Source organism: Diabrotica virgifera, chromosome 4 (genome assembly GCF_917563875.1).
Source record: "Diabrotica virgifera virgifera chromosome 4, PGI_DIABVI_V3a".
NCBI lineage: Eukaryota > Metazoa > Arthropoda > Insecta > Coleoptera > Chrysomelidae > Diabrotica > Diabrotica virgifera.
The window spans coordinates 217977407-218003920 of record NC_065446.1 but is presented as its reverse complement, the minus strand read 5'-3'; the positions used below and the strand labels follow the sequence as shown (position 1 = coordinate 218003920).

The following is a 26514-nucleotide window of genomic DNA, read 5'->3' as shown; positions in this document are numbered from 1 at the left end:
GAGGCCGAATTGATGGGGGTTGCGGGGAACACCCATCTTGAAAGTTATGGAGTTTTGAGTACAGAATTCCTTAATCTGTTCCGAATTATTTTGATTTAAGAAAAAATCATAGAATTCGCGCATTTCATTTTTTGCCCCATGGAAATTTGTGGCATTGTCGCTCCAAATAATACTGGGCGTGGATCTTCTGGCAATAAACCTTTTCAGAGTAAGAATATAGGCTTCTGCGCTTAATCCTGTGACGAGTTCGATATGAACACATTTAGTGCTCATGCAAATGAAATAGGCTACGTATGCTTTGTAAAGCGGTGCCTTCCTCAAATGTGAGGACTTAATTAAGAAGAACCCCCCATAGTCCACTGAGACGACTTGGAAGGGTCTAGTGGGGAGTACACGATCGGGATGCATATCTGCCATCTGTTGAACAGAATTGGGTGTCATGAATCGGAAACAGTTTACACACTTACGAATTAAGCGTTTAATCTGTCTTAATCCGTCAATTGGCCAGTACTTCATTTTGACATACGAAAGTACTGTTTGCGCGCCTGAATGTAATAACTTATGATGAGCTTGAGTCAAGATTAGTTCTACAACTCGACATTTAGAAGGAAGTAGAATGGGGTGTTTTTGATTATACGATATGGGGGCGTGTCGGAGACGTCCTCCCACACGAATCAGCCCATCATTATGTTGTAGGAAGGGGTTGAGTTTACGAATGGCTTTATTGGTCACGAGTTTAGCATTTTTCAATTCAAGAATCTCTTTTTTAAAGTAGATACTTTGGATATACCTGATGATCGCGTGATCAGCGATCTCCATTTCGGGTGGCGTCAATATATCCGTATCTCGTGGAGAGTTATTTATTTTCTTTTTAATATTACTGATGAATCTAAAAAGATAAGCGACAATTCTTTGAATTTTACGAAAAGAAGAAGATTTAGCGAATAGATTTTCAAAGGTGTCGTTGAGTTCGTGATTTGTTGCTATGTTTGAGACAACTAACTTCCTTAATTCAGGAAGATCATCCTGAAAATGAGGAATTTGATGAAGAGAAAAATCGATGGGATTGTCTCTAATAAAGCTAGGTCCGCATAACCAGTCTTCGGTGGTCTGGGGATTATCAAAGACATTTATCCCTCTGGAAGCGGGGTCAGCGATGTTTTCGTGACTTCTGACGAAATGGAAATCACAAGGAAAAGTTTCCAACAAGGAATTGACCTTTTGAATTCTGTTTTGTACAAAAATGTTCCAAATGTGTTTTTTAGAAAGTATCCAAGACAAGGCAATTGTAGAGTCAGCAAAGAGATGAGATGAAGATATACTCAAATTTTTCTTGAAGATGTGAAAAAGTCTATGAGCCAGAGTGACTCCCAACACTATTCCACAAAGTTCCAATTTGGGGATGGTGAGTTTATTTTTTAGCGGAGAAATTTTGTTTTTAGAAGCGATAAGCCGCGACGATACAGAAAAGTCTGAGTATGTCGCTTTGAGATACACACAAGTGCTGTATATTTTTTCCGATGCGTCGGTGAAAATAATTAATTGAACATCAACAACTTTCTTTTGTAAAAGTAAGCATCGAGGTACCTTGACCTCTTCTATAGTTTTGAATGTCGATAAGAGGTTTTGCCAATTTTTCATAATGATGGGTGAGTCAATGGGTTGATCCCAGTCCAATTTCTGGGACCATATTTCCTGTATCAAGAGCTTAGCGTTCACAAGGACAGGGGATAACCATCCTAGCGGGTCATACAAAGTAGCAATGTAGGAGAGAATAGTACGTTTAGTAACAACATTAGCCAATTTGAAGATAGGAGTTTTAAACGAAAAGTGGTCGCGTTCTGAATCCCAGAATATGCCTAAGACTTTATCAGATCCCGTGAAGTTAAGACTGACTTCAGAGACGGGATTTAAATTGTGTTGAGACAGAAATTCTGAAGAACTGCAGTTCCACTTGTGGAGGAGGAAACCATGGGTTTCTAGCAAAGAAGTTAATTGTTCGAAAAGACAACTTAATTCATGAAGACTGTCAGCACCGCTGATCAGGTCATCCATATAGATAGATTCTTGCAGAACACTAGTAGCAAGTTCGTGGGTATGTTTGTTGTTGTCAGCGATGTGCTTGATAACTCTTTGAGCGATAAATGGGCTACTTGGGAGCCCGAAGGGTAATCTTTGAAATTGATAGCACCGTAAAGGCTGCTGAATATTGTCCCTAAAGAGAAAATTTAACAGAAATGTTTCAGTGGGACAAATGGCGATTTGTAGGAACATAGCCTTGATGTCGCCTACTAGTGCGAATTTAAACTGACGAAACTTAGCGAGAATGTCAAAAAGTTCATGTTGGACGACATAACCTTTGTCTATGACGTCACTGAGGGAGATTCCCGTAGACGATTTATTGTTTGGATCGAAAACTATACGAGTGGAAGTAGTAGAGTTGGATTTGAAAACGGGAAAGTGAGGGAGAAAGTAATTAGGTTTACCTGAGTCATTTAGCATTTTTAACGGCACTTGAATTATTTGTCCGTTATTGAGATATTCCGATATAATGTCCTGATATTTTTCCAATAAATCAGGGTTGAGTTGAAAACGTTTCTCGAGACTGAGAAAACGTCTTTTTGCCGAGAGAAACGAATTTCCCATGTCTATATCTTCGATAGGGAGTTTGAGATTGAGTGTGGACTCATATCGTCCATTGGGGAGAACATTAACATGTTTTACAAAATTAATTTCAGCGGGGTGATCATTAATGAGATCGGTGTTCTGAGGAGCGGCTTCTTCCAGCTCCCAGAATTTTTGTAAATGATCGGATAGTTCCTCGTTGGACACTACCGGCTCATTTACGGCGGAAGGAGTGTTATGAGAACAACAAGTAACGAGAGAGTTTGAATAAAATTCCAAAGCCTTTTTAGTATTTTTCGACTTAAGAGCAAAGTCTGGAACTGACCCTGATATCGTGTACCCGAGTAGAGTGCGTTGAAGAACGGGAAGACCTTTTCCCAAACGAATTATTTCAGGTTGAATGATATCGTTATACAGGTCTGCACCGAGCAGGATACCAATTGGGGATGTTACATGGAACATCGGATCACCTAATGGTATCTCTGAGGGTATGTTTAGTTTGCTCGCCGAAATAGAAATTTGAGGAAGCGGATTTGTTATCTTTGGGAGTACAGAGCACGAGATGTCAAAAGGAACGTCGTTAGCGACAGCGAAAATTGTTGTATCTACAATAGATTGAGACGAGGATGAGGTGGAGTTAATTCCATTGATCCGTAATTTTCCATCTCTAGTGGTGAGTGACAGTTCCTTTACGAGGTCAGCACTAATAAATGAAACCTGTGAGGCCGAGTCTAAAAGTGCCTTTGCGAAGACCCTCTTGCCGCTAGGAGCGACAAGATAGACCTGGAGTGTGCTTAATAACACCAAATGATTATCAAGCGAGGCTGCAGATAGAGCCATTGAATGTGGAGTCGAATTTTGAAGATTAACTTCCGTTTCAGGAGCTCTAACATGTGAGGGCCCCTGTTGTGAATTACCCTGTGTATGGGAGTTATTTGAGATAGCGGTTTTATTATGATTATTTGAGTTGTGTTGGCCAACAGCCGCGGAAGGGTTACTATGACCCGTTTTGTCGAAATGGAGCAACGTGTGATGACGAGATTTACAAACTATGCAAGAGAATTTGGATTTACACTGATCGAGCATGTGAGACCCAAGACAATTAATACAAAATTTATTTTGTTTGACAAAACTAAAACGTTCTTTAGAATTCAACTGCTTGAACTGAGGACAAGAGTAGATCGAGTGAGAGTCGTTGCAATAGGAACATTTCTTAGGACCTAAGCGAGGCGAAAGGTTACTGGTAGAAGTGTCTGAGGCTAGGTGTAAAGAGTGTCTGGAAGTAGTAGTCGATTTTGGTTTTGATTGAGATTGAATATTCTCAAGATGAACAACGCGTGTCTCGATTTCCCCTAGAAAATGGACAAAATCAGGGGTAGCTTGGCTACCACCGGATTGGAACTCAAGAGCCCTAATGGTAGGTGCGTCGAGTTTCTGAGTAGCGATATGTATGAGAAGTAAATGCAAGAGATCTGAAGGGGGCCTATTCAAGTTCAATAGGGCCTTGAAATTATTTGACATGACCGTATGAAAATTTCTTAATTGTGAGTGATTTGCGTTTCCAGAAATAGGAGGCGCATCAAGAATTTGAGAGATGAGAGTTTTGATAAGCGATTTAGAGTTGGCGTACCTTTGTGTCAGGTTATCCCGGGCTATTTTGTAATTGTCACCTGTGAGTGGGATATGCTCGAGAAGCGTCAAAGGCTCGGAAGTTAGAAAACTTTTGAGGTAAATGAGTTTTTCCAGATCACTTAATGTAGTATCAGATCCTATTATTGTATCAAAGGTCTCAATGAATGAATTGTATTCAGTAACTAAGCCACTAAATGGTTTTAACTGAATACGAGGGAGGTTTACTGTTCGTTGCCTAGCCATAGACTGTGAGGTTAGAGAAGAATTAGGGTCAAATTGGAGGGAGGGGGTAGCAGTCACATTAGAACTTTCAATGACCTCTAACCTTTCTTCCAATAGAGAAATTGTATCCAAATATTTATCAAAAACCACAGAGGAATCAGTAGAGGGGGTAGGTTCCTCGGGGATCGTCTCCAGCACATTTTGAGCATCGCGGAAAAGTCCGTAAGAATGTTTGAGTTGTGAAATTATTTCACGAATTTTATATTTGTTTAGAGAATTAAGAGTTGTGGGAACCGAATCAGCCAACTTGGTTATATCAAGTTTTGCGGTGAGCCTCTGTCGGTTATATTTTGATCGGTCAGCCATGTTGCGAGAATGTGAGATTAGATAGATTATTTGCAAATGTCTAAACCTATAAATCGATGCGAAAATGAGAGAATATGTACAATATATTATATATTACACGTTTAATAGTGTGAGATTGGCTTAATAGTATCACCCTGTATGAGCGCAGATTAGTATATGAAATGCAAAACTATAAAATTTCAAAATATATGCAATTTTCCAAAATGGGTATTTTTCAGCAAGTGTGAGACACCCTTAACAAGTATTTAAATTAATTAAATTGAAGGAAAAAACAATTATTTATTTTCTATAGTTTTCTAGAAGTGTAAAATGAGCTTAAGCGAAGCTAAATGTAGCAAAAACTTACAATTTATGCAAGAAAACAAAATTATTTTTAATAATTTTTGTAACCTGTGAACCAGGCTTAATCGGATTCAAAATTATAAATTTAATTTAAATCAAAAGGTTGAACAAACAATGTTAAAATTATAACACCCGTACTATCAGCCAAGAAATGAGTACACTTTTTGTATACTATAAACAGAAAAATATATTTACGAAAATAAAATAATGTAATATATGCAAATATTTTTTCATACAAACAAAACGACTCCTTTATTTGAACAAAGCAAGTAGTTTCTGAAATTGCACGTGTAGACCGGGCTTAACAACCTACCAGCTATTGTAGAGACGTGCTGGGTTAAATACTGAGAATTTGAGTGCAGAAAGAGAGGAATATTTTATTTTTGTGCCGGGGCGGCGTGGCTTGGAAATTTCCAAATGCAACAGAAAGACACTATAAATGAAAAACCGTTATTCTCAGAATAGAGATTATCAAAATATGCAAATACGAAGGACCTTGAGGATTTAATTAATAAATAATTAATATGATACGGCTCGATGGAACAGAAATGTTTAGGCAATACGTAAAGTATCCTTAACAATAGTAACCTATACTTATTGTACGGTTATAGAGTATATTCCCATAGGTAAGCTGGTTAAGAGTAGATAACGATTTTTCATATGTAATTTAAAGTATTATCTGCATAAATGGCACAAAGAATATTTGCTACGAGAGGTATATGGTTCAAAATGCATACAGTATCACGACTAATAAGTTATGTTCACATACATGTAGAGTACTTACAGTTTTATTCCTTGATGACGTGTCACATCAGAGCTCTGATTGAATTCCATAATCCATTTGGTTCATTTGTAAGGCACTCACTAATACGCTAAATAAATCATCGTCGATAATACTGAGCAGATTGAATTATCTGAGCGGTATAAAACGATAGCAAAAAAAGCCGGTAAAATGCGGCCTTTTTACGAATAGCGGGAGCGTCGATAGATTAGAGATGATTCTCGTTAGGAAGCTTTTGACGATCTGCCCCGGCGAGGGGTTCAAATGCGAGTCTCAACAATAACCTGGAGTTTCCAGAAAGGTTACATAAATACTACTTGAATTTTAAGTAATCAGTAGTACAGGGGCGTAACTAATTATTTTAGTGAGCCGTGTATAATATATTTATTGTACAGGTAGATATGCTCTAAACATCGATTGATGAAATCCCGAAGAGTTTTTTCCAATACAATATTCAAAACTCCTTTGTTTTTTAATTGCTAATCAAGCGTGCGCGACACTATTTTCCACCAACAGTATGGTGCAAATGAAAGGAATAAATTCGTTATTTCGTAAACCGGCGACTTTAAGGAAAAATCCCGAAACAGGTCGATTTTTATTTTTAAGTTATGATATTGTGGCATATATGATATACTAGTGACGTCATCCATCTGGACGTGATGACGTAATCGATGATTCTTTTAAATAAGAATAGGGGTCGTGTGCTAGCTCATTTGAAAGGTTCTTCAATTCTCTATTCAGTAATATAAACATTTGCATAATTATTTATACAGGGTGTCCAAAATTTTTTTATTAAATTAAATTATTTGACAAAAAAAAGGAGAACGACACCCTGTATAAATAATTATGTAAATGTTTACATAAATGAATAGAGAATTGAAGAACCTTTCAAGTGAGCTACCACACGACCCCTATTATTATTTAAAAAAATCATCGATTTCGTCATCACGCCCAGACGGATGACGTCACTAGTATACCATATATGCCACAATATCATAACTTAAAAATAAAAATCGACCTGTTTCGGGATTTTTCCTTAAAGTCGCCGGTTTACGAAATAACGAATTTATTCATTTCATTTGCACCATACTGTCGGTGGAAAATAGTGTCGCGCACGCTTGATTAACAATTAAAAAACAAAGTAGTTTTAAATATTGTATGGCAAAAAACTCTTTGGGATTTCATCAATCGATGCTTAAAGAATATCTACCTTCCTTGACAACGTTCAAATTTTCAGTCTTTCACATATGTAGTTTTTGAGAGTTAAAAATGGCCGATTTCGCAATTTTTCAATTTTTAATCGCTTATATGTCAAAAACTATCATTTTTAGAGAAAAGTCACTAAAGACCTTTTCTATTTGGAATAATCCAAAAAACCCAAAAAAACTTTTTCCATGCAAAAAAAATAATTTTAGGAAAAAAACAAAAAAAAAACGTTTAAAAAATTTTTGACCACCTTTTGATCCTGGCAACATGCACATTTGTTAAAAGGAGTCCTTTTTGAGTAAGATTGTGCAAAAAATCCGAATTAGAATATTTTTCCTAGCGGATGCGCAGTGGCTTTCTGGACTAATAGTTTTTGACAAATAAGCCATTAAAAATTGAAAAAATTGCGAAATCGGCCATTTTTAACCCTAAAAAACTATGTGAAAAACTGAACATTTGAATGTTGCCAAGGTAGGTAGATATTCTTTAAACATCGATTGATGAAATCCCGAAGAGTTTTTTACAATACAATATTCAAAACTCCTTTGTTTTTTAATTGCTACTCAAGCGTGCGCGACACTATTTTCCACCGACAGTATGGTGCAAATGAAAGGAATAAATTCGTTATTTCGTAAACCGGCGACTTTAAGGAAAAATCCCGAAACAGGTCGATTTTTATTTTTTAGTTAAAATTTTGTGGCATCTACAGTATACTAGTGACGTCATCCATCTGGACGTGATGACGTAATCGATGATTTTTTTAAATAAGAATAGGGGTCGTGTGCTAGCTCATTTGAAAGGTTCTTCAATTATCTATTCAGTAATATTAACAATTACATAAATATTTATACAGGGTGTCCAAAAAATTTTTATTAAATTAAATTATTTGACAAAAAAAGAAGTAGAAGGACACCCTGTATAAATAATTATGTAAATGTTTATATTACTGTATAGAGAATTGAATATCCTTTCAAATGAGCTACCACTCGACCCCTATTCTCATTTAAAAAAATCATCGATTACGTCATCACGCCCCGACGGATAACGTCACTAGTATACCATATATGCCACAATATTACAACTTAAAAATAAAAATCGACCGGTTTCAGGATTTTTCCTTAAAGTCGCGGGTTTACGAAATAACGAATTTATTCCTTTCATTTGCACCATACTGTCGGTGGAAAATAGTGTCGCGCACGCTTGATTAGCAATTAAAAAACAAAGGAGTTTGAATATTGTATTGCAAAAAACTCTTCGGGATTTCATTAATGGATGTTTAAAGAATATCTACCTACCTTGGCAATATTCAAATTTTCAGTTTTTCACATAGTTTTTTAGGGTTAAAAATGGCCGATTTCGCAATTTTTCAATTTTTAATCGCTTATTTGTCAAAAACTATCATTTTGAGAGAAAAGTCACTAAAGATATTTTCTGCTTTTCTGTTTGGAATGATCCAAAAAACCTAAAAAAACTTTTTTCCATGCAAAAAAAATAACTTTAGGAAAAAACAAAAAAAAAACGTTTAAAAAATTTTTGACCACCTTTTGGTCCTGGCAACATGAAAATTTGTTAAAAGGAGTCTTTTTTGAGTAAGAATGTGCAAAAAATGCGAATTAGAATATTTTTCCTAGCGGATGCGCAGTGGCTTTCTGGACTAGATATCGTACAGTTAGATCAAGATCTTGGCTGGTGAAACACTGTTTAATTTTTAGGAATACATTTCTGGCCTGTTTTATTCTGCATTCGACTTCTTGTTCGGAGCCTAAAGTCTCATGTATCCAGCATCCTAGATTTTAAACTTTTAACTTGTTTAATTAGTTTGTGATTTACTATTAAGTAATTACAATAGGTAAAATTTACTATATAAGTAATTAAAAACAATGTTAGATACGCACATCAAAATAATCTAGGGGACACCCATATTAACAGCTTTTAAATCAATGTTAACGGCAAATACAAATTTTTTTCGATTATTATACCTACTTGGATGGTAATGCTGACAAGAATGGCTATAAAAGATACAACAAAACTTCAGAATGCGTTTTTGTCTATAAGATAAGAAGTAATATTTCTTTATTGGTACTTGATTTTCGATGTCTATTTGGATTTTTATTTAGTTTTGCAATTACCAATAATGGAGAGACATTATTTAAATAGCGAAATCCAGTGGCGTGCTATCGGGATGCTTAGACCTGGTAGAAGTCAAAGAGACGTGGCTGAGGCTCTCTACAAGAACAGTAATATCATTAATTGTTTGTGGTTAAGGTTTCATGAAACCGGTGACGTTCCTGAACGTCATACAGGCCATACAAGGATAACCAACCAGATTGAAGACAGTTTTCTTAGGTTGGAGGAGTTGGAAGGTCTTACTATAACTGCATCACAATTACAAATGAGGCTGCAAGAGACCCATCAGCTATTTTTAAGTTGCCAAACTATTAGAAATAAACTGCATGACCTGTGAGAGTGCGTGTGTTATCCACAGGAAATCGCTCTCATCGACTTCAGTGTGCACAAGAAAACGCATTGGGTTAGACGTAAGTGATCCTCTACACTTTGTTCACAGATGAGTCTCGATTTGGATTTGCACCAATACGATACGGACAAGAATTTGGAGACGATCTGGCAATGCTGAACGATTGGACAAATGTTATGAGTGGCATCCCTCTTGGTGGAAGAAGCAGTCTCATTTATATGGAACGGTTTCTAAATGCAAGAGACTACCGCGATATTATTCTCGAACCCATTGTTGTACCCTTTGCATAAGAAGCTGGTTTCCAATTTCAATTAATGCATGACAATGCGCGTCCACATACTGCCAGAGTATTGCAAACATTCCTCTAAAATACTGAAATTGAGGTTTTATCATGGCCTGCATAATCGCCAGATTTAAACTCAATTGAGCATGTATGGGGCATATTGGGCAGATGCATCTACAACAAAATATTGCGTTTAATACAAAACAGCAACTGTTTGAGGGCATTTCAATGGAGTGGAGCAGAATACCGCAGAAAGACACTGATCATCGGATCATGAGTTAGTCTATTACTGTATTAACTTAACCTACAGACAGTACCGGCGCTAGGGTATAAGGCGCCCTCCTGCAAAACCAGCATAGGTGCACTTAGATTTTTTAAAATTAGTATTTTGTATAAGACCAGAACAAAAAAAGCTCATTTTGGCGCCCTCCAAATAGGAGCGCCCGCCTGCAGTGCATCCCTTGGAGGCCCGTTATCACCGGCCCTGCCTACAGACTACTTTGTTGGGAGTTGAGAGGCAACAAATTATTTTTTTTATTTTTTTATGTTAGCATTTTTTGACTTATGGAGTTTTGTCTTCATTTTTTTAAGAGCTATTGCGATAATTCTAAGAAAAAATGTATATTTTATATTCGTGACACTTGTTTATAACTTATTTCTTAAATTATATTTGAAATAAATTATTTAAAATATTTCTGTAATCGCGCATTTAGTTTTTATCCCCTAGATTATTTTGATGTGTGTATATATCACCTGGCCAGGGCCGGATTTAAGAGGGGCAGGCTGGGCAGCTGCCCGGGGCCCCCACATTTCGGGGGCCTCCACAAAGCTCCAATCGTAAAAAAATCAGCACATTATTCACACAGAATAATTTTTGTCAATCAATTAACTGTGATATTTCGTTACATGGAAGGTTTCACTCCTGTTGAAAGGTTTCTCATATTTTTGTCAAATGACTGTCATAAAGCAGAAGATATATTTAATTCTCTAATGACATTCTTGCAAACACATGATATCGAGTTGAAAAACTGCAAAGGAGAGTCCTACGATAACGCGTCAATTATGAGTAGAAAATACAATTTTGTTCAGGCTAAAATTAGAGAACATAACATCTAGGCGTTGTGGATTCCGTATGCCGCCCACCCTCTAAATTTATTTGCAGAAGCTGCAGCTGAGTGTTGTCCTGCTGCCATAGCATTCCTTGATTTCTTAGAAGAACGATATGAACTATATGTATTTTTCACTTCCTCTACATATAGATACAACTTGTTAATCGAATGTTTAAAAGCTGCGTCTTTAAGCGACAGCAACGCCGACCGTGGCAGAAATATTATTTTTCCTAAAAGTAAATACTACTATATGGTCATCTAGAAGTGATGCAACAAAAGCACTATAGTATAGTTAAAAGTTATAATCAGATTAAAGAAGCATTATCCGAAATTTCAGAAGACGATGAGCAACCATTTAAAACTCGTAGCGATGCAAATGGTTTGTATAATCGAATGTGTTTACTGGAAACAGGAATATTTGCATAATTTTGAAATCTCAGAGAGGACAAACAGCACAAGTCGTATTCTCAAAGATCCAAATATTAACCCTAATTCAGGAATGGCGGTTCTTTTAAGGAATATTCCACTGGCTCCACTGAATTATGAAACATTTTTAGAGACTGAAATGACAACATCGGAGAAATTTAAGACTCAAAATTCTATTATTATATATCAGTTCAGTTCCTCTTTAAGTCAGAGGCTTTCTGCATATAAATCCATTCATTCCAATTTTCGGTTTCTACATCATTTGGAAAATTTAACTCCCAATGAAGTTGAAACCCACTCACTGAAGCTTACCGACATTTATAGCAATGATTTAGATGAAAACCAAGGTCTCATACTGGTAATTTGTAAAAATTTTCAATTCATTTAAAGAGGAAATCGGCTCATCAAATATAAGTAAAGACCTTCAAATGTACCGACTGCTAAAGAAAAAAATGTGAAAGATGCGAAAACGTTGAGGTACTCGTCGTTTATATTTTAGTTCTTATGCTAACTAATTGCATTGGAGCAAGATCATTCTCAAAATTTAAGTTAATTAGAAATCGGCTTCCGTCTAGGATGGGCCAGGAGCGTTTGAATCTTCTCTCTATAACGAGCATTGAACACGGTGTCTTAAAGAAGCTAGGACAAATAATCCCCGGACAAATAATCCCGGACAAAAATCCCCACAAATTATCCCTGGACAAAAATCCCCGGACAAAAATCCCCGGACAAATAATCCCCGGACAAAAAATCCCCACCAAAAATCCCGGACAAATAATCCCCACAAATTTTTTTGGACAAAATATCCCCACAAAAAATTCCGGACAAAAAATCCCCAAGAAATATTTGCAATTTTTACAAATTTCGAATTCCAACTCCATGCTGAACACTTTATTTGTGTTATATTTTTGTTAACTTTATTTGTTTATACATGACAAAAAAGTGTGAGTTTTTTCAAAAATCGTGGAAAATATGGGGAATGAGCTAAGGCCCCGTTTTCATGACAGGCGCTTAACGCGCATTTTGATAACGCGCCATTACAACATGTGAACGGTCTTCAGTAAAATGTATGTACAGTAAAACCTGTCAACAACGGTCACTAAAAATGACAGAACTATTGGCCGATATAAAAAGGTGGCCGCTAATACCAGGTTTTGTAGTCCACAAATTTTGGTTTGGGGAACTTTGAAACTGGCCGGCTAGTTCAGGTGGCCGGTTTTGACAGGTGGCCGTTAACACAGGTTTTACTGTAGTTGTAATCGTGCGTTATCAAAACCAGCGTTAAGCGCCTGACATAAAAACGGGGCCTTAGCTCATTCCCCATATCTTTCACACTTTTTGAAAAAACTCACACTCTTTGTCATGTAAAATTTGAAGTTTTCAGCATGGAATTGGAATTCTAAATTTGTTAAAATTTCGGGAAAACTTTTAGATAACTATTAGGCAGCAAATATTTCTTGGGGATTTTTTGTCCGGGATTTTTTGTTCGGATATTTTGTCCAAAAGAATTTGTGGGGATTATTTGTCCGGGATTTTTTTGTGGGGATTTTTTGTCCGGGGATTTTTTGTCCAGGGATAATTTGTGGGAATTTTTTGGCCGGGATTATTTGTCCGGAGATTATTTGTCCGGACCCCGTCTTAAAGCAACTAGACATGCCCGACATAATCAAGGAATTTTTAATTAAAAAATCTCGAAAAGTACCCGGACTTTAACCATACATGTTATTATGTTTATTTTTAATATTTTACTGTCACAAGATACAATTCTTGTATTTTTTATTATTTAAAAATATATATGAAATTAGATTAATTTTTTTTTAATTTTTAAAAGGGAAAACCCTGTAGTTGCTGCATACCATAGTTATAACAACAATTTTTTAGTGGTAGTTGGTAGGGCCCCACACTAATTCTGCCCAGGGGCCCCCCAATGCCTTAAATCCGCACCTGGTGATATATATCTAAGATTGTTGCTTTTCATTACCATATATAGTTGTCTTCCTTTCGATGTTAGTTATCTGGATCTGGATCTGGATCCCTAGTAAGTCTGTTGAACGTTATAGTCGCCACCTGTAAGAAATCTTTTGTCGGCTGAGTTGAAAAATTCTGGAACAAGGATATATACTTAATATAGAACGTAAAATAATTTTCAGGGGGTACTACTGAGGTCACCCGAACGCTTCATTTCGGTGAACCAACTGACCAAATGCAGGACGCTTATACAAGAGTACTCATCGGTCTTATGCAACTATCAACCCTTACTTTTCCAAGTAATATGAAGATGGCAGTAGCGGACGCCATGGCTCGAGCCTCACTTTGGGAAGCTGGTTTGGACTATCTCCATGAGACTGGACATGGTATTGGATCATTTTTGGGAGTGCATGAATGTAAGTATAAAAATGTATTTACTGCTACACACATATCTTACTTTTCAGACACATTCGAACCTTTTATCTAAAAATATCCTTAATCTTCCCAAATACAGTCCAAGCTAGGTTTTCTTCCCTTAAGCCCGATTGTTTGGTTGTCTCGACTTATTCTGATTTCATGGTCCAAACTATAGGAGTCAACTGGCACGATGATCTTGTCTTCAACTGAAATATTTTTGCTGTGTTCTTAAATTGTGTTTTTGAAAAATTTATTTTGACTCATTCTTTTTGTCGCAGTATGGAGCTCATGGAGTATTATCTGCGCCTGTTCATTGCTGTCCGCAATGAGAACGATGTCATCTCCATATTTAAGATTAGGTATTTAAAAATTTTTTTGTCTACGTTGATGTCTTTCTCGTTCCAAAATTATGTTTACATACGTATTCTACGTTGTAAACAATTTAGGAGACATGTTGTCTCCTTGCCGAAAGCCTCTTTCAATGCGAAAGGTATCCTCAACAAGTCTTACACAAGATGCAGCGTGCTTATAGATATATTTGATGTGGGATATTATGTATCAATGTATTTATTCTATTGCAATAATTTTATTTTTAATTTATTAAGAGGCTACAGTAGCGATCAACAGATAGCAACAAACGCGTTCCAAGATTGCGGCTCTAATTTTGAATATTTTGTCGAGATATTTGGCACACATATTCGTAATATAATAAAGAATGGCGGTACAGAGCCCAATTTCAGAAATATGTTAGTACGTGTAAATTACTCTATAACTTAATAAAATATTGAAAAAAGGAGCCTGTACCGCCATTAAGAAGAAAAAAAAATGAACTTTCTTCAAATAAACTTTTTTATCCCATGCCTAGATTTTGTGTAATCTTGGAACTACTAAAATTTTTTATTTCTAACAAGAAATCGAACATATTATAACTAAATAACTAATTAGGCAACATAGAGAATTAACACTGACATTTTGACAAACCTGCGTCACATTTTCTCTAATCTGTTCTGTCATCTTTATCGATATCTGTTCAGTGCAGTAGGGTGTTAAATTAAGAATTCGTTTTTGTTGTTTCATAGGAAAGTAGTGTTTATTGATAGTTAATTTATTATATATTTGTTGTTGTTGTTTACCTCTTTGAAAGTTGTTGGTCTCTTTGAAAGAATAGATTGTTGTTCATTGTGACTTTTAGTTATATGTAGGTAGGTAAGTATATTTTACGTAAAAATATTTTGAATTCTAATGCGAGTATATAAAGTTTTAGGAGGATTTATTGTTCTAAAAATATTATCAATAGTTTAACAAAATGGAAAAAGTAAATCAAACGAAAAATAAAGTGAAACCTTCCAAGAAAAAGTCCATTAAAAACCGTGCCAAAATTATGCGAAAATCGAAATTTGTTTCGCTTCACAACAAAAAATGATTATTTATTATTGTTTTATTATTAGATATTTCATGCAAATACCTTTCTAAATACCTATTTTAACATAAAATTTTCACCCATTTTGGTTTATTTTTATAAATATCTACTTATTAATAATAAAATCGTTTTCTATTACTTCCATTTAGCGCGACAATGATATTGTCAAAATATTAATCTTAGATAATGTCAAAGATTACCACTGTTGCCAAAGTTTATGATACTATCTCCCGAAGTTATATTTTGTTGCTACCTGTTGATCGCTACTGTTTACTCTTAAGTCTTTAATTTGCAGTTTTCACAGTAACACTAAAATCAAAATTATTTAATTTAAAATATTTTATTACTGGACACTACAAATTTATATCTTAAGGCGCACGAACGAACGAACGAAGGAACGAATTCGTAGGTGTTCGCTTGGTCATTCGTTCGCTACAAAGTAGGGCCATTTACATTGAAGCGAACGTTCGCATTCGTTGATGATCGGGAGTGCATATTGCCCGCAGATGTTTTTAAGATGGGCCAGTGCCAGTCACACATTGTGTTTAAGTTTATTTTCGTGTTTCTTGCTGGGTAAAATTTAATACAATAATAGCTTACAAAAATAGCAGGTAGCAGGTATTATACGCTGTTTGAGGGAGCTTAGAAAATAACATAATAAAGAACCAGCTTTCTTAAAATTCTTCCTCGAAAAAGTTACTTGCTCTTGATATTATGACTATATTATGTTCAAATAATAAATTGTAAAATTGGTGTATCAAAATAAATTTGCTTTTAATTAATTTTAGCAATTAATTTGATTTGGTTACAAGCGCGGCTCCTCCTTAGGGTCAATTGGTCAATGACCCCCCTAAAATAATCTCATAAAAATACCAATTTTATTAAAAATATCTTTTATCTAAAACTTCACTCTGAAATATAAAATTCTCTCTCAGCAGTCTGCATTGGCAAAACAAATATAATAGATATAATAACGTCGCGCCTCGCGCTATACACAAGCCCGTGGCTGGGCCGTATTTTAAATTGTCTATATACAGTTCTTATGGCTTATGGACAAATGCATGTAAAATAGAAAAGAGACGGCAGATAGCAATTTCGTGGGCGAGAGTGGGAGTGACCTTTCCGTCGTATACCTCTAGTAGAGTCGACGGCCTCACGTTTAGTTAGTTACCGTCTGCTGACCGCACTTCACGGCAGGTCTATATCGATCGCGGCGTATTTGCGTAATTTATTTTGTTTTGTTGGATTTTTTTGTGATTGTAACAAAAACAAGATGAGTGTTGTTGACGAAATAATTGCCTTAAAATCTGCTGGAACACTAAATTATGAACGGCGGCTTGAGAAAAAAGAAAGTGGTCGACCAAAACCAAACATGAATTTAAAACAAACAACAAAGGATAGGGGTAAGGACATTCAAAGATATTTTAAAGAATCAATGTACAATTTGTGTGATTGGATTTGTGGCTGCAGTGTGAGAAATGCATTTTTTTGCTATCCGTGTTTACTGTTTTCGAATGACGCTGTATGGGCGAAAAATGGAGTAACTGACATTAAGCATTTAAAAGTGAAAATTACAAAACATGCCTCTTCAACTACTCATATAAATTCATCAATGAGTTACGCAAGTTTAGGACGTGTTAACATAAGACAGCAACTTGATAGTGTATATCGTAAATCTGTGCATGACTTTAATGAATTGGTATCTAAAAATAGGTATATTTTAAACAAACTAATCGACTGTGTAAAATTTTGTGGAGTTTTCGAAATTGCATTGCGCGGTCATGACGAAAGTGACAGCTCCAATAATCGTGGAATTTTTCTGGGCCTTATCGATTTTGTTTCTGAACTGGATTTAATGTTTAAAGAACACATTGAAAAAAGTACAGTATTTAAAGGAACATCGAAAACAATTCAGAACGATATTTTAGAATCAATGTTAGCCATTGTGCATACTCATATCATGAAGGAGATTGGCCAGACAAATTTTGTGGCCATTCAAGTAGATGAGACCACAGACAGCTCCAATAAAACGCAGATGATTATCATATTGCGATATGTATTAACTGGTATTGTACATGAAAGATTTTGGAAATTTGTTAACCCCCTAGGTACTACAGCACAACATTTAACTAATGTAATATTGGAAGAACTTCAATTATTAAAAATTAATGAAGCACCTGAAAAATTGATTGCCCAAAGTTACGATGGTGCATCAGTCATGAGCGGTAAACTGGGAGGAGTACAAACAAAAATTAAAGAAATATACCCAAATGCACACTTCATTCACTGCTATGCCCATCAATTTAATCTTATCCTCCAAAAAGCGGCGAGTCAACACAAACCGATAAAAATATTTTTTGCAAATTTACACGGATTTTCGTCCTTTTTCGGCCGATCTCCAAAACGTACGATGGTTCTGGATAGAGTGGTTAAAGTAAGGCTACCTAAAGCTGCGCCTACTCGATGGGCTTTCAATACAAAATGTGTTGAAATTGTATACACTTATAAAGATGATTTAAAATCTTGCTTAGAGGAAATTATTGATGAGGAGCAAGATGGTAACAATATAAATCAAGCAACTGGTTTAAAAAGACATTTGGAAGATGAGCATTTTTTATTTTGGTTAAATTTTTTCCATAAAATAATGCCCCATGTTGATATATTGTTTAAACAATTGCAAATGCGAGACATTGATGTTATATCTGTCAAAAATTGTATCCTGTCTTTTAACAACAATATCCAAATAATTAGAAATACTATTTTGGAATCAGAAGTACCAAGCACATCAACAGCAAAAAAAAGAAAAACTACTGCAGAGGATCCAAAGCGACGAACTGCACTTGAAATTTGTGATATTATTATATCTGAAATAAATCACAGGTTTAGTTTCAATGATCATCTCATGATTTCACAGTTATTCTACATAGAGAAATTTGAAGCATACACTACCAACTTTCCGCAAAATATTTTAAAAATGGTGACGGCTAATTATCCCACAGTGAATATTTCCAAACTAAAATCGGAACTTGAAGTCTTATATTGTCGTGAGGATTTTCGCAATAGTGCTGGTGCAGTAGCCATACTTCAGCTTTTTATTAACATGAATTTGTCTGAAACATTTTCTGAAGCAGTGAAGTTATTAAATATTTTGTGCACACTCCCTATGACAACCGTGGAAAGTGAGAGATGTTTTTCTACTTTAAAAAGAGTAAAAACATTCCTGCGTAATACGATGGGACAACCTAGACTTAGTGCCTTGTCTATGCTGAGCATCGAGAAAACGCTTGTCAAGAGCATTCCAAATTTCAATGAGAAGGTCATAGACTATTTTGCAGAACTAAAGGATAGAAGAATTGACTTAAAATATAAAAATATTTAAAGTAAGTTTCGTTTTAATAAATTTACAATTTATTATACTATAAATATTCCTATCTATATATCAGTCAATAACCTGTTCATACCATTTTTCCTATATTTTTTAAAAGATTTACTCTAAAAAAAGACAAATTTAATTTTCGGAAAACTAGGGTAAATAGTATTGAGTTTTATCTAAGTCTGTATTTTTTATCTAAAATATAAATGCTAAAAGATCTTTTAAATACTTTAAAAAATCAACAGTTTGAAGTTTTCAAACCAAAATGACCCCCCTGAAGATTGACCCACGAGCCGCCGCTGTTTGGTTAATTCATTAGTGTTTCTGGGTTGAAATTTATCCAATAAAAACATTAGGCTTTTAAAAGCAAACCACTTCGAACCCTCTTTTTGTCTTTCTCGTCTAAATGATGCCAGAAGCTAATTCATTTTTTTAGTTCAGAGACATCACAACCCATTCCTATAGAAATGTTAAAACAAGCATCAGTTTTTCTGTTTATTATTTTATATAGCTTCGATTTTGGATTTCATAGGCATATTTCATATTGCAAAATTATGTTTTCACAACTACACAATAAACAACCCTCTCAAACTAATGTTTGTAAATAAATTAAATCAGTACTTCTAAACGAATTCGTTCGCTACCGTCTATCCACTGTCCACATTGAACAACGATATCCTTTGATGATTCGCTCACTTACCGACATCGGTTGGAACATGTGCGAATGCGAACGAATTCGTTCGGTCGTGCTCGATTCGCTGTACAAATACAATAAAGTTAACGAACGAATTCGTTCGTTCGTTCGTGTTCGCTTTGTTTTAAATGCGCCTTTAAACTAACCCTCTACCATTTGATTTAACATTTATATATGCTTTTGCTTAGCTCCCAGATTTTGGTAGAACTTTCGATACTGCTATTGAAAACAAATCGAATTTTCTAGACGGTAGGTCATCGAACGCTGGACACGTATTATTCGCATAATTTCTAGATAGGCAGGTAGCTTCGCCTTTAGAATGGAGATCAGTAGCGGGCTGACGTAACACTACACTGTGTTGGAGAATGTAGCATTTCGCTTTGTTTGACCATATCAAAGGATTTTTCAAAATCAACAAGAGTTTTAGAGCCATTAGTGGTCTATTATATTCAATTGTTTTTTTTTTCAATTAACGACTTGATGGTTTATTATTCTGTATCACTGATATCATTTTTATTTTTTACAGCACCAATTAAAGTACATTTTAATTCGGAAGTGAGCGCTCAACAAGTGTTCAAACCAGGATATTTTCTATCGAACGGTAATTTAAAAAAAAACTTACTGGGTATAAAGTATTTAATCACTTTCTTTTTTAGCTCCCGGTTACTACAAAGAAGGCGTATTTGGTGTAAGATTAGGAAATGTACTGCAGGTTGTAGAAAAACCATGGTTAAGGCATAGTACGCAATCATATTATGGCTTTAGGACAATAACTTATGTTCCTTTTGAACCTAATTTGATAAAACGTCACTTATTGTCAATCCATCAGGTAATTATAACAAAGTAATTGGACAGCAGAAAATTTAAAATATATGTATACAGTGTGTCTGCGTAACTTGGAACCATATGGGAAACTTTTTTAATATCAATTTTACGAAAAAAAGTTATTTTTTATAAAGTGCTCTTCATAGTGTAAAACCTAAGACGCAATCATCAGATATCAAATTTTATCAACGGTATACGAGATATGTCAAAAAATATTAATTTTACTCAAGAGTAAAGTGCCTTTATATTTCACAATATCAAAAATTGTCATTAAGAAAAGTTGTTTGTAATTAAAAATTATGTTATAATCTGCTTGCACTTTGCACTTTGCATTTCTTTTCAAAAAAAAAAATTTTTTTGGAAAATTTTCCTCATCTTGGACACCCAACATCATTTTTATTTATGATTCCCTCCGTTAGTATTCATTTTACGAAAAACAGTTATTCTCTATAAAAAGTTTTGCATAGTCTAGTAACCAAGATAAAATTCTAACATATTAAATTTTGTCAATTATATACGAGGTATGTCAAAAAATATGAATTTCGCTGAATAGTAAAGTACCTTTATTTTTCACAATATTGAAATTTGTTATTATAAAAAGTTGTTCAGAATTAAAACTATGTTTCAATATGCAATGTCATGTTTCTATTTGAAATATTGTGAACTATAAAGGTATTTTACTTTTGATTTTACTTGAAATTTTACTTGAAATTTTGATTTTACTTGAAACTATTTACTTAAAATTTTTTTTGAAAATTTTCCTCATATCTCGGAAACCCAACATCATTTTTATTTATGATAGCTCCGTTAGTATTCATTTTACGAAAAAAAGTTATTCTTTATAAAAAGTTTTGCATAGTCTAGTAACCAAGATAAAATTTTAACATATTAAATTTTGTCAATTATATACGAGGTATGTCAAAAGATATGAATTTCGCTGAAGAGTAAAGCACCTTTATTTTTCACAATATTGAAATTTGTTATTATAAAAAGTTGTTCAGAATTAAAAACTACGTTCAATATGCAATGGCATCTTTCTATTTGAAATATTGTGAACTATAAAGGTATTTTACTTTTGAGCGAAATTCATATTTTTGACATACCTCGTATAGAATTGAAAAAAATTGATTTCTTATAATTGCTTCTTAGTTTTATGACTATTAAGACATTTTTAAAAAGAATAACTTTTTTTCGCAAAATTAATAATAACGGAGTTATCTTAAATAAAAATGATATTGGGTATCCGTAATTTGAGGAAAATTTTCATTTTTTTTTTCAATTAGAAGAGTGTAAATGCAAATTATAACATAATTTTTAATTACAAACAACTTTTCTTAATAACAATTTTCGATATCGTGAAATATAGGGTGTCCCAAAAGTAGCGGAACGGTAGAATATTTCGCGAACTAAACATCGGATCAAAAAACTGAAAAATACGTGTTCAATCATTTTCAATAATCTATCCAATGACACCAAACACGATTCCTCAGTACACCCCCTGGAGGTGGGGTGGGGGTAACTTTAAAATCTTAAATGGAAACCCCCAGTTTTTCTTGCAAATTTGGAGTTGTTACGTAAAAGTAGGCAACTTGTATTCAAGACATTTTTTCGATCTGTGGATAGATGGCGCTATAATTGGGAAAAACGATTTATCCTGATACCATAGGTAAAATTATAGAAACTGTCTAATATCTCACGAAATACACTACCAAATAAGAAATCAAAAACCCGTGTTGGGCTGCCCCCCACTTCCAAAAATTAAAAAACAAATAGCCCTGATTTATGAGCTATTTATGAGCTTTCATATTCCGCAAACTAAAAATTTTGAGCTCGTTCCACTGAGCAGGAATTTAATACTTTAATGGGGGGCCTGAGCCCCCCCCCCACTACTTAAAAATAGAAATATTGAATGGGTTTTTGCGGCAGAATTACGAGCTATTTATGAGCTCTTGAAATTAAATAGTTTCGATTTTTGAGCTCATCCCCTTCACCCCCAAACAACCCTTTAATTGATTTAACTTAAGAGAAAAATGCTGAGAAAACTTAAAATATATCGTATTGCGGATATAATTCCTATAGCTTATATACTCTTAGAATAAACTATTAAATCACGTGCATTTCGATTATTGAGCTACAACCCCTTCGCAAGAAAACCACCCTATCTTTCCGGCTTAAGAGAAAGTTGTACTTAAAATGCATTAAATTAATTATTTGGCGACTACATATCATTTAATAATTTATAAGCTTCCAAATTACGAGCATTTAGATCAGTAAATTGCAATTTATTTTGTATAGTGCAGTCACTGAAGGTAAAAATCAACGATTACCTTCAATTTCGGTGAACCTTAATCGATTTTCACGAAAATTGGTCAGTGGTTAGAGAATACGTCAAGCAACAAAGGTGACATGGTACCACCTTGCGCCTTTACCCTGAGGGTGGATACCGCCCCTTCCCGGGGGTGAAAATTATTTTATAAAAAATAACTGCACAAATCAATAAAAGAACAAATTAAGAGCAAAATTTATTAAATAAAGTTATTAAAATAAGTCAATACTTTTTAAGTTATTAAAGACCAAAAATTTTAATTATTCGTGAAAAAAATGCATGTTTTGAAGCGGTTTTTCGTAAATCACTGAAAAACTGTAAGTTTTTACAAACAAGAATGTGTGTGTACTTTGTACGCACGTAAGAAGTTATACTTCTACTACATATTATGTGATTTTTAAGACAATACCAAAAATTTAAAAAAATAAAAGAATAAAACGCACACAAACACATTGAAAAATGCCACAAAGAAAAAATGATTTCTGAACGATAATAATTGTTGGCAAAAATTTTAAATACGCATTTTCTGAAAAAAAAATTATATAACAAATATACTTACAATCATAACATGCATAAAAAAATAAAAAAATAAAACTTGCATCGGGAATTGAATCCTTGAATTTCGTGCCGCTTTGACTTGTAACCGAAGCGTAGACTCACTCGTCCAATCCCACATTATTTATCATATGGAAAAATACGGTAACTGAACGTTTTACTGTTTGACAGTTGTTTTGAAAATTAAATTATGTAGTTTTTTGTGGAAGAAAATATAAAAATATAACAAAACAGTAAGAAAACAATATATTAGATGAAGATTGGTAGAACTTTTGTTGGTAATCAAATTAAGTATGTAAATCAAAGCATTACATACCTACTAGATAAATAAATCTACGCCAAAAAATCATAATTTAAAAATAAAAATCGAACCTAATTTGGGATTTCTCTCTAAAATCCGCATTCTTGAGAAAATAAATGTATGTATTTCAACCTAATCCAAATGTATAATTACAATATGATTATAATAAAAACTACTTACCAAATTAGAATGAGTTTTTCTTGTCCAAAATAGCTCAAAAGTCCAAAAATATAGGTATATGAAAACTATTTAAAAAGGCAGTATAACTATTAACTAACTTTTGTTTGTTGTTTCTTTTCACACAAATTTTAAAACGCAACAACCATAAATAATCTAACTACAGCTGTGCCACAGCCACCATATTGAATAATTTTTGACATGTCATTTGAACATCCAATCAGAACAAAGTTATAATGCGCATGCACCCGATCGCTAGGTTTTCCCATATAAAAATTTACCCTCTATCGCCGGTAAAGAAGTATAACTTCAAAAAGTTAATAGTAGTTTAATTCGTATAGCTTATATTCTAAGAATAAACTCTTAAATCACGCGCCTTTCGATTATTGAGCTACAACCCCTTCGCAAGAAAACCATCCCATATTCCCGGCTTAAGAGAGAGTTGTACGTAAAATAATTTAAATTAATTATTTGGCGACTAGATATCGTTTAATAATTTATGAGCTCGCAAAATATACGCATCTTAATTATTAAATTGCCATTTTCTTTCTATAGTGCAGTCACTGAAGGTAAAAATCAACTATGACCTTCGATTTCGGTAAATCTCCATTCATTTTCACGAAAATTGGTGAGCGGATAGAGGATACGTCAAGAAAGAAAATTAACAATAACAACTTAGCCAAGAGTATATGTCACCCCTTCTCGGGGGTGAAAATTACTTTATTAAAAATAACCCCACAAATCAAGAGAGAGACAAATTCTAAGCAAAATTTGTTATATAATGTTATTAATAAATAAATAAATAAATTAAAAATAAATCAATACTTTTTGAGATATTAAAGATCAAATATTTTACTTTTTGTGTTGGTCTGTACCCATTGAATTGGCAAGTACCTAGCATCTTCGAGCAGGGAAACATGGTGCCCTTTTAGCATGTGTTCCATTATATCTATCAACATCGACTTGTAGTCATAAAATTTTACCAAATTATATTATGTAAACCATATATTATGGGGTTACCACTATATACAGTGTGCTAGTTTCAAACTACTCGGCAGAATGCACTAAAGATGTTCTGTAATAGAACGAAAACGTTTTGCAATCCATGACATTTTAGATAGTTTTTAAATAAACGATTTTATACCAGAATACATCTCGAAGTTTTTTACTTCTGTATGAGTTTTTTTCAAAAGGTATTGATTTATTTTAATAACATTAGGTATATAACAAATTTTGCTTACAATTTGTCCCTCGCGTAATGCGTATCGCCTAATGCGTATCTCTATTATACAGAAGATGGATTACATATTTGAGTCTTACTCTGTCAAATGTTAAGTCAATCAGACATAGAAATGCTGGTCTGTTATACTCTAATGATTTCTCAGTAATTGGTTTATGGCGAATATTGCATTTGTACACAATCTTCCAGTACGGAAACCCTGTTGTTCTTCTGCTAAACTTATCCTTTGATTCATTAGCTCTTATAGAATTTTAATTGTAAATTGTAGGGTAGTTGAAGTAAGTTCTGAGCAAAATCTTGAACAACTTTAGCAAAGTATTTCAAAAAACAACCCAAATAAGTTCGTTAAAACTCTAAATATTGTTCTTTTATGTTTCTAAATATGTCTGTAAATATGTTTTTGTAGATAAAGTGGCTAAATCAATACAATGAGCAGGTTCGTCACTTGGTTGGAGAAGAACTTAAAAAGCAGAACAGAATGGATGGCTTCTACTGGATGATGGAAAAGACTCAATATATTCCAGAAAACCACTCGACTTACTTACATAGCACTCCGTACCTGATTTTATTAAATATAGTTTTTGTAATAAAATATTACTTTTAGAAATTTAACAGTCGCATTTTTTATTATAGTGAAATTTCTGAATTTTATCAAATAAAAACTATTTTACAAAGGTCTCTTAAATCGATTCTACTATGCACATATGAATACCTAGTATAGTGGTGAATTTTTTGACAAACATTATTATAAATAATAAACACTGGATAAAGCTAAAACACATTTTTTAATTATTTATTCTAAAGTTAATATTGTTTAATTGTTCTGTAGAGAGTTAATATAGCCACTGGAAAAACATTGTAGTAAACATGATAGATATACCTATCACGCATTGATGTTATCTACTTTTAAAAAAGAACTAAAAATCTAAAAATATAGTAATATTTTATTTATAAAATTATAAACTTCATTCTTATTGTAATTTTTGTACTTATTCCATTTACAATAAATGTATATACTTTCACTGCGTCAACTTATTGTGTACTATACAAAATTTACGTTTGAGTACCAGAGGTGTAACCAGGATTATCCCAAGGGGGGGTTTACATCTACTTGAAGGTCTCTGGGGGGTATGGAATAATAATGGTGTTAAGCGTATAGAGCACAAAGTACATCCAAAAGTGGGGGGGTTATAACCCCCAAAACCACCCCCTGGTTACGCCTATGTTAAGTACAAAGGGATGCAAAAGCTCTTGAATGATGAATCAATAGGTATAAAATTGGATATTTAACACAATATCTGGTACTATACATCAAGAGTGGCTGTTGTCTACATTCGTTACACTACCAAAGAAATCCAATGCAAAAGAATGTTCAGAACATCGAGCAATATCTTTAATGAGCCATCTACTAAAGATATTTCTAAAAATCATCCACAACCGAGTTTATCAAAACTTGGAATCAGATTGGTAATACACAGATGGGGTTCAGAAAAGGACTAGGTACTCGAGAAGTTCTCTTCGGTTTGAATGTTCTTACACAAAGATGCCTAGACGTCAATCAAGAAGTACATGCATGTTGTTTTATAGATTTTGAAAAAGCATTTGACACAGTACGCCAGGATAAGCTAAGAAACATTCTTGAAAGGACATAGATAATAAAGATCTGCGCATAATTCATGCAGGGATGCATTTTGTCACCACTCCTCTTTAAATATAGATCTGATCATCTACCTCATAGCTAATGAGAGCA

The 26514-nt window shown here is 34.0% G+C and overlaps 1 protein-coding gene across 1 annotated transcript in view; it reads left to right on the top strand.

Annotated features, from left to right (window-relative positions):
- Positions 1-25786, top strand: part of LOC126883301 (xaa-Pro aminopeptidase ApepP-like) — a 445329-nt gene extending 419543 nt beyond the window's left edge. Inside the window, exons 7-10 of the mRNA XM_050648661.1 lie at positions 13619-13852; positions 19867-19941; positions 19997-20169; positions 25171-25786. Of these exons, the coding sequence (XP_050504618.1) occupies positions 13619-13852; positions 19867-19941; positions 19997-20169; positions 25171-25368 (680 nt within the window). The 3' untranslated portion in view covers positions 25369-25786. The remainder of the gene's footprint in view (positions 1-13618; positions 13853-19866; positions 19942-19996; positions 20170-25170) is intronic.
- Positions 25787-26514: the final 728 nt, after the last annotated feature.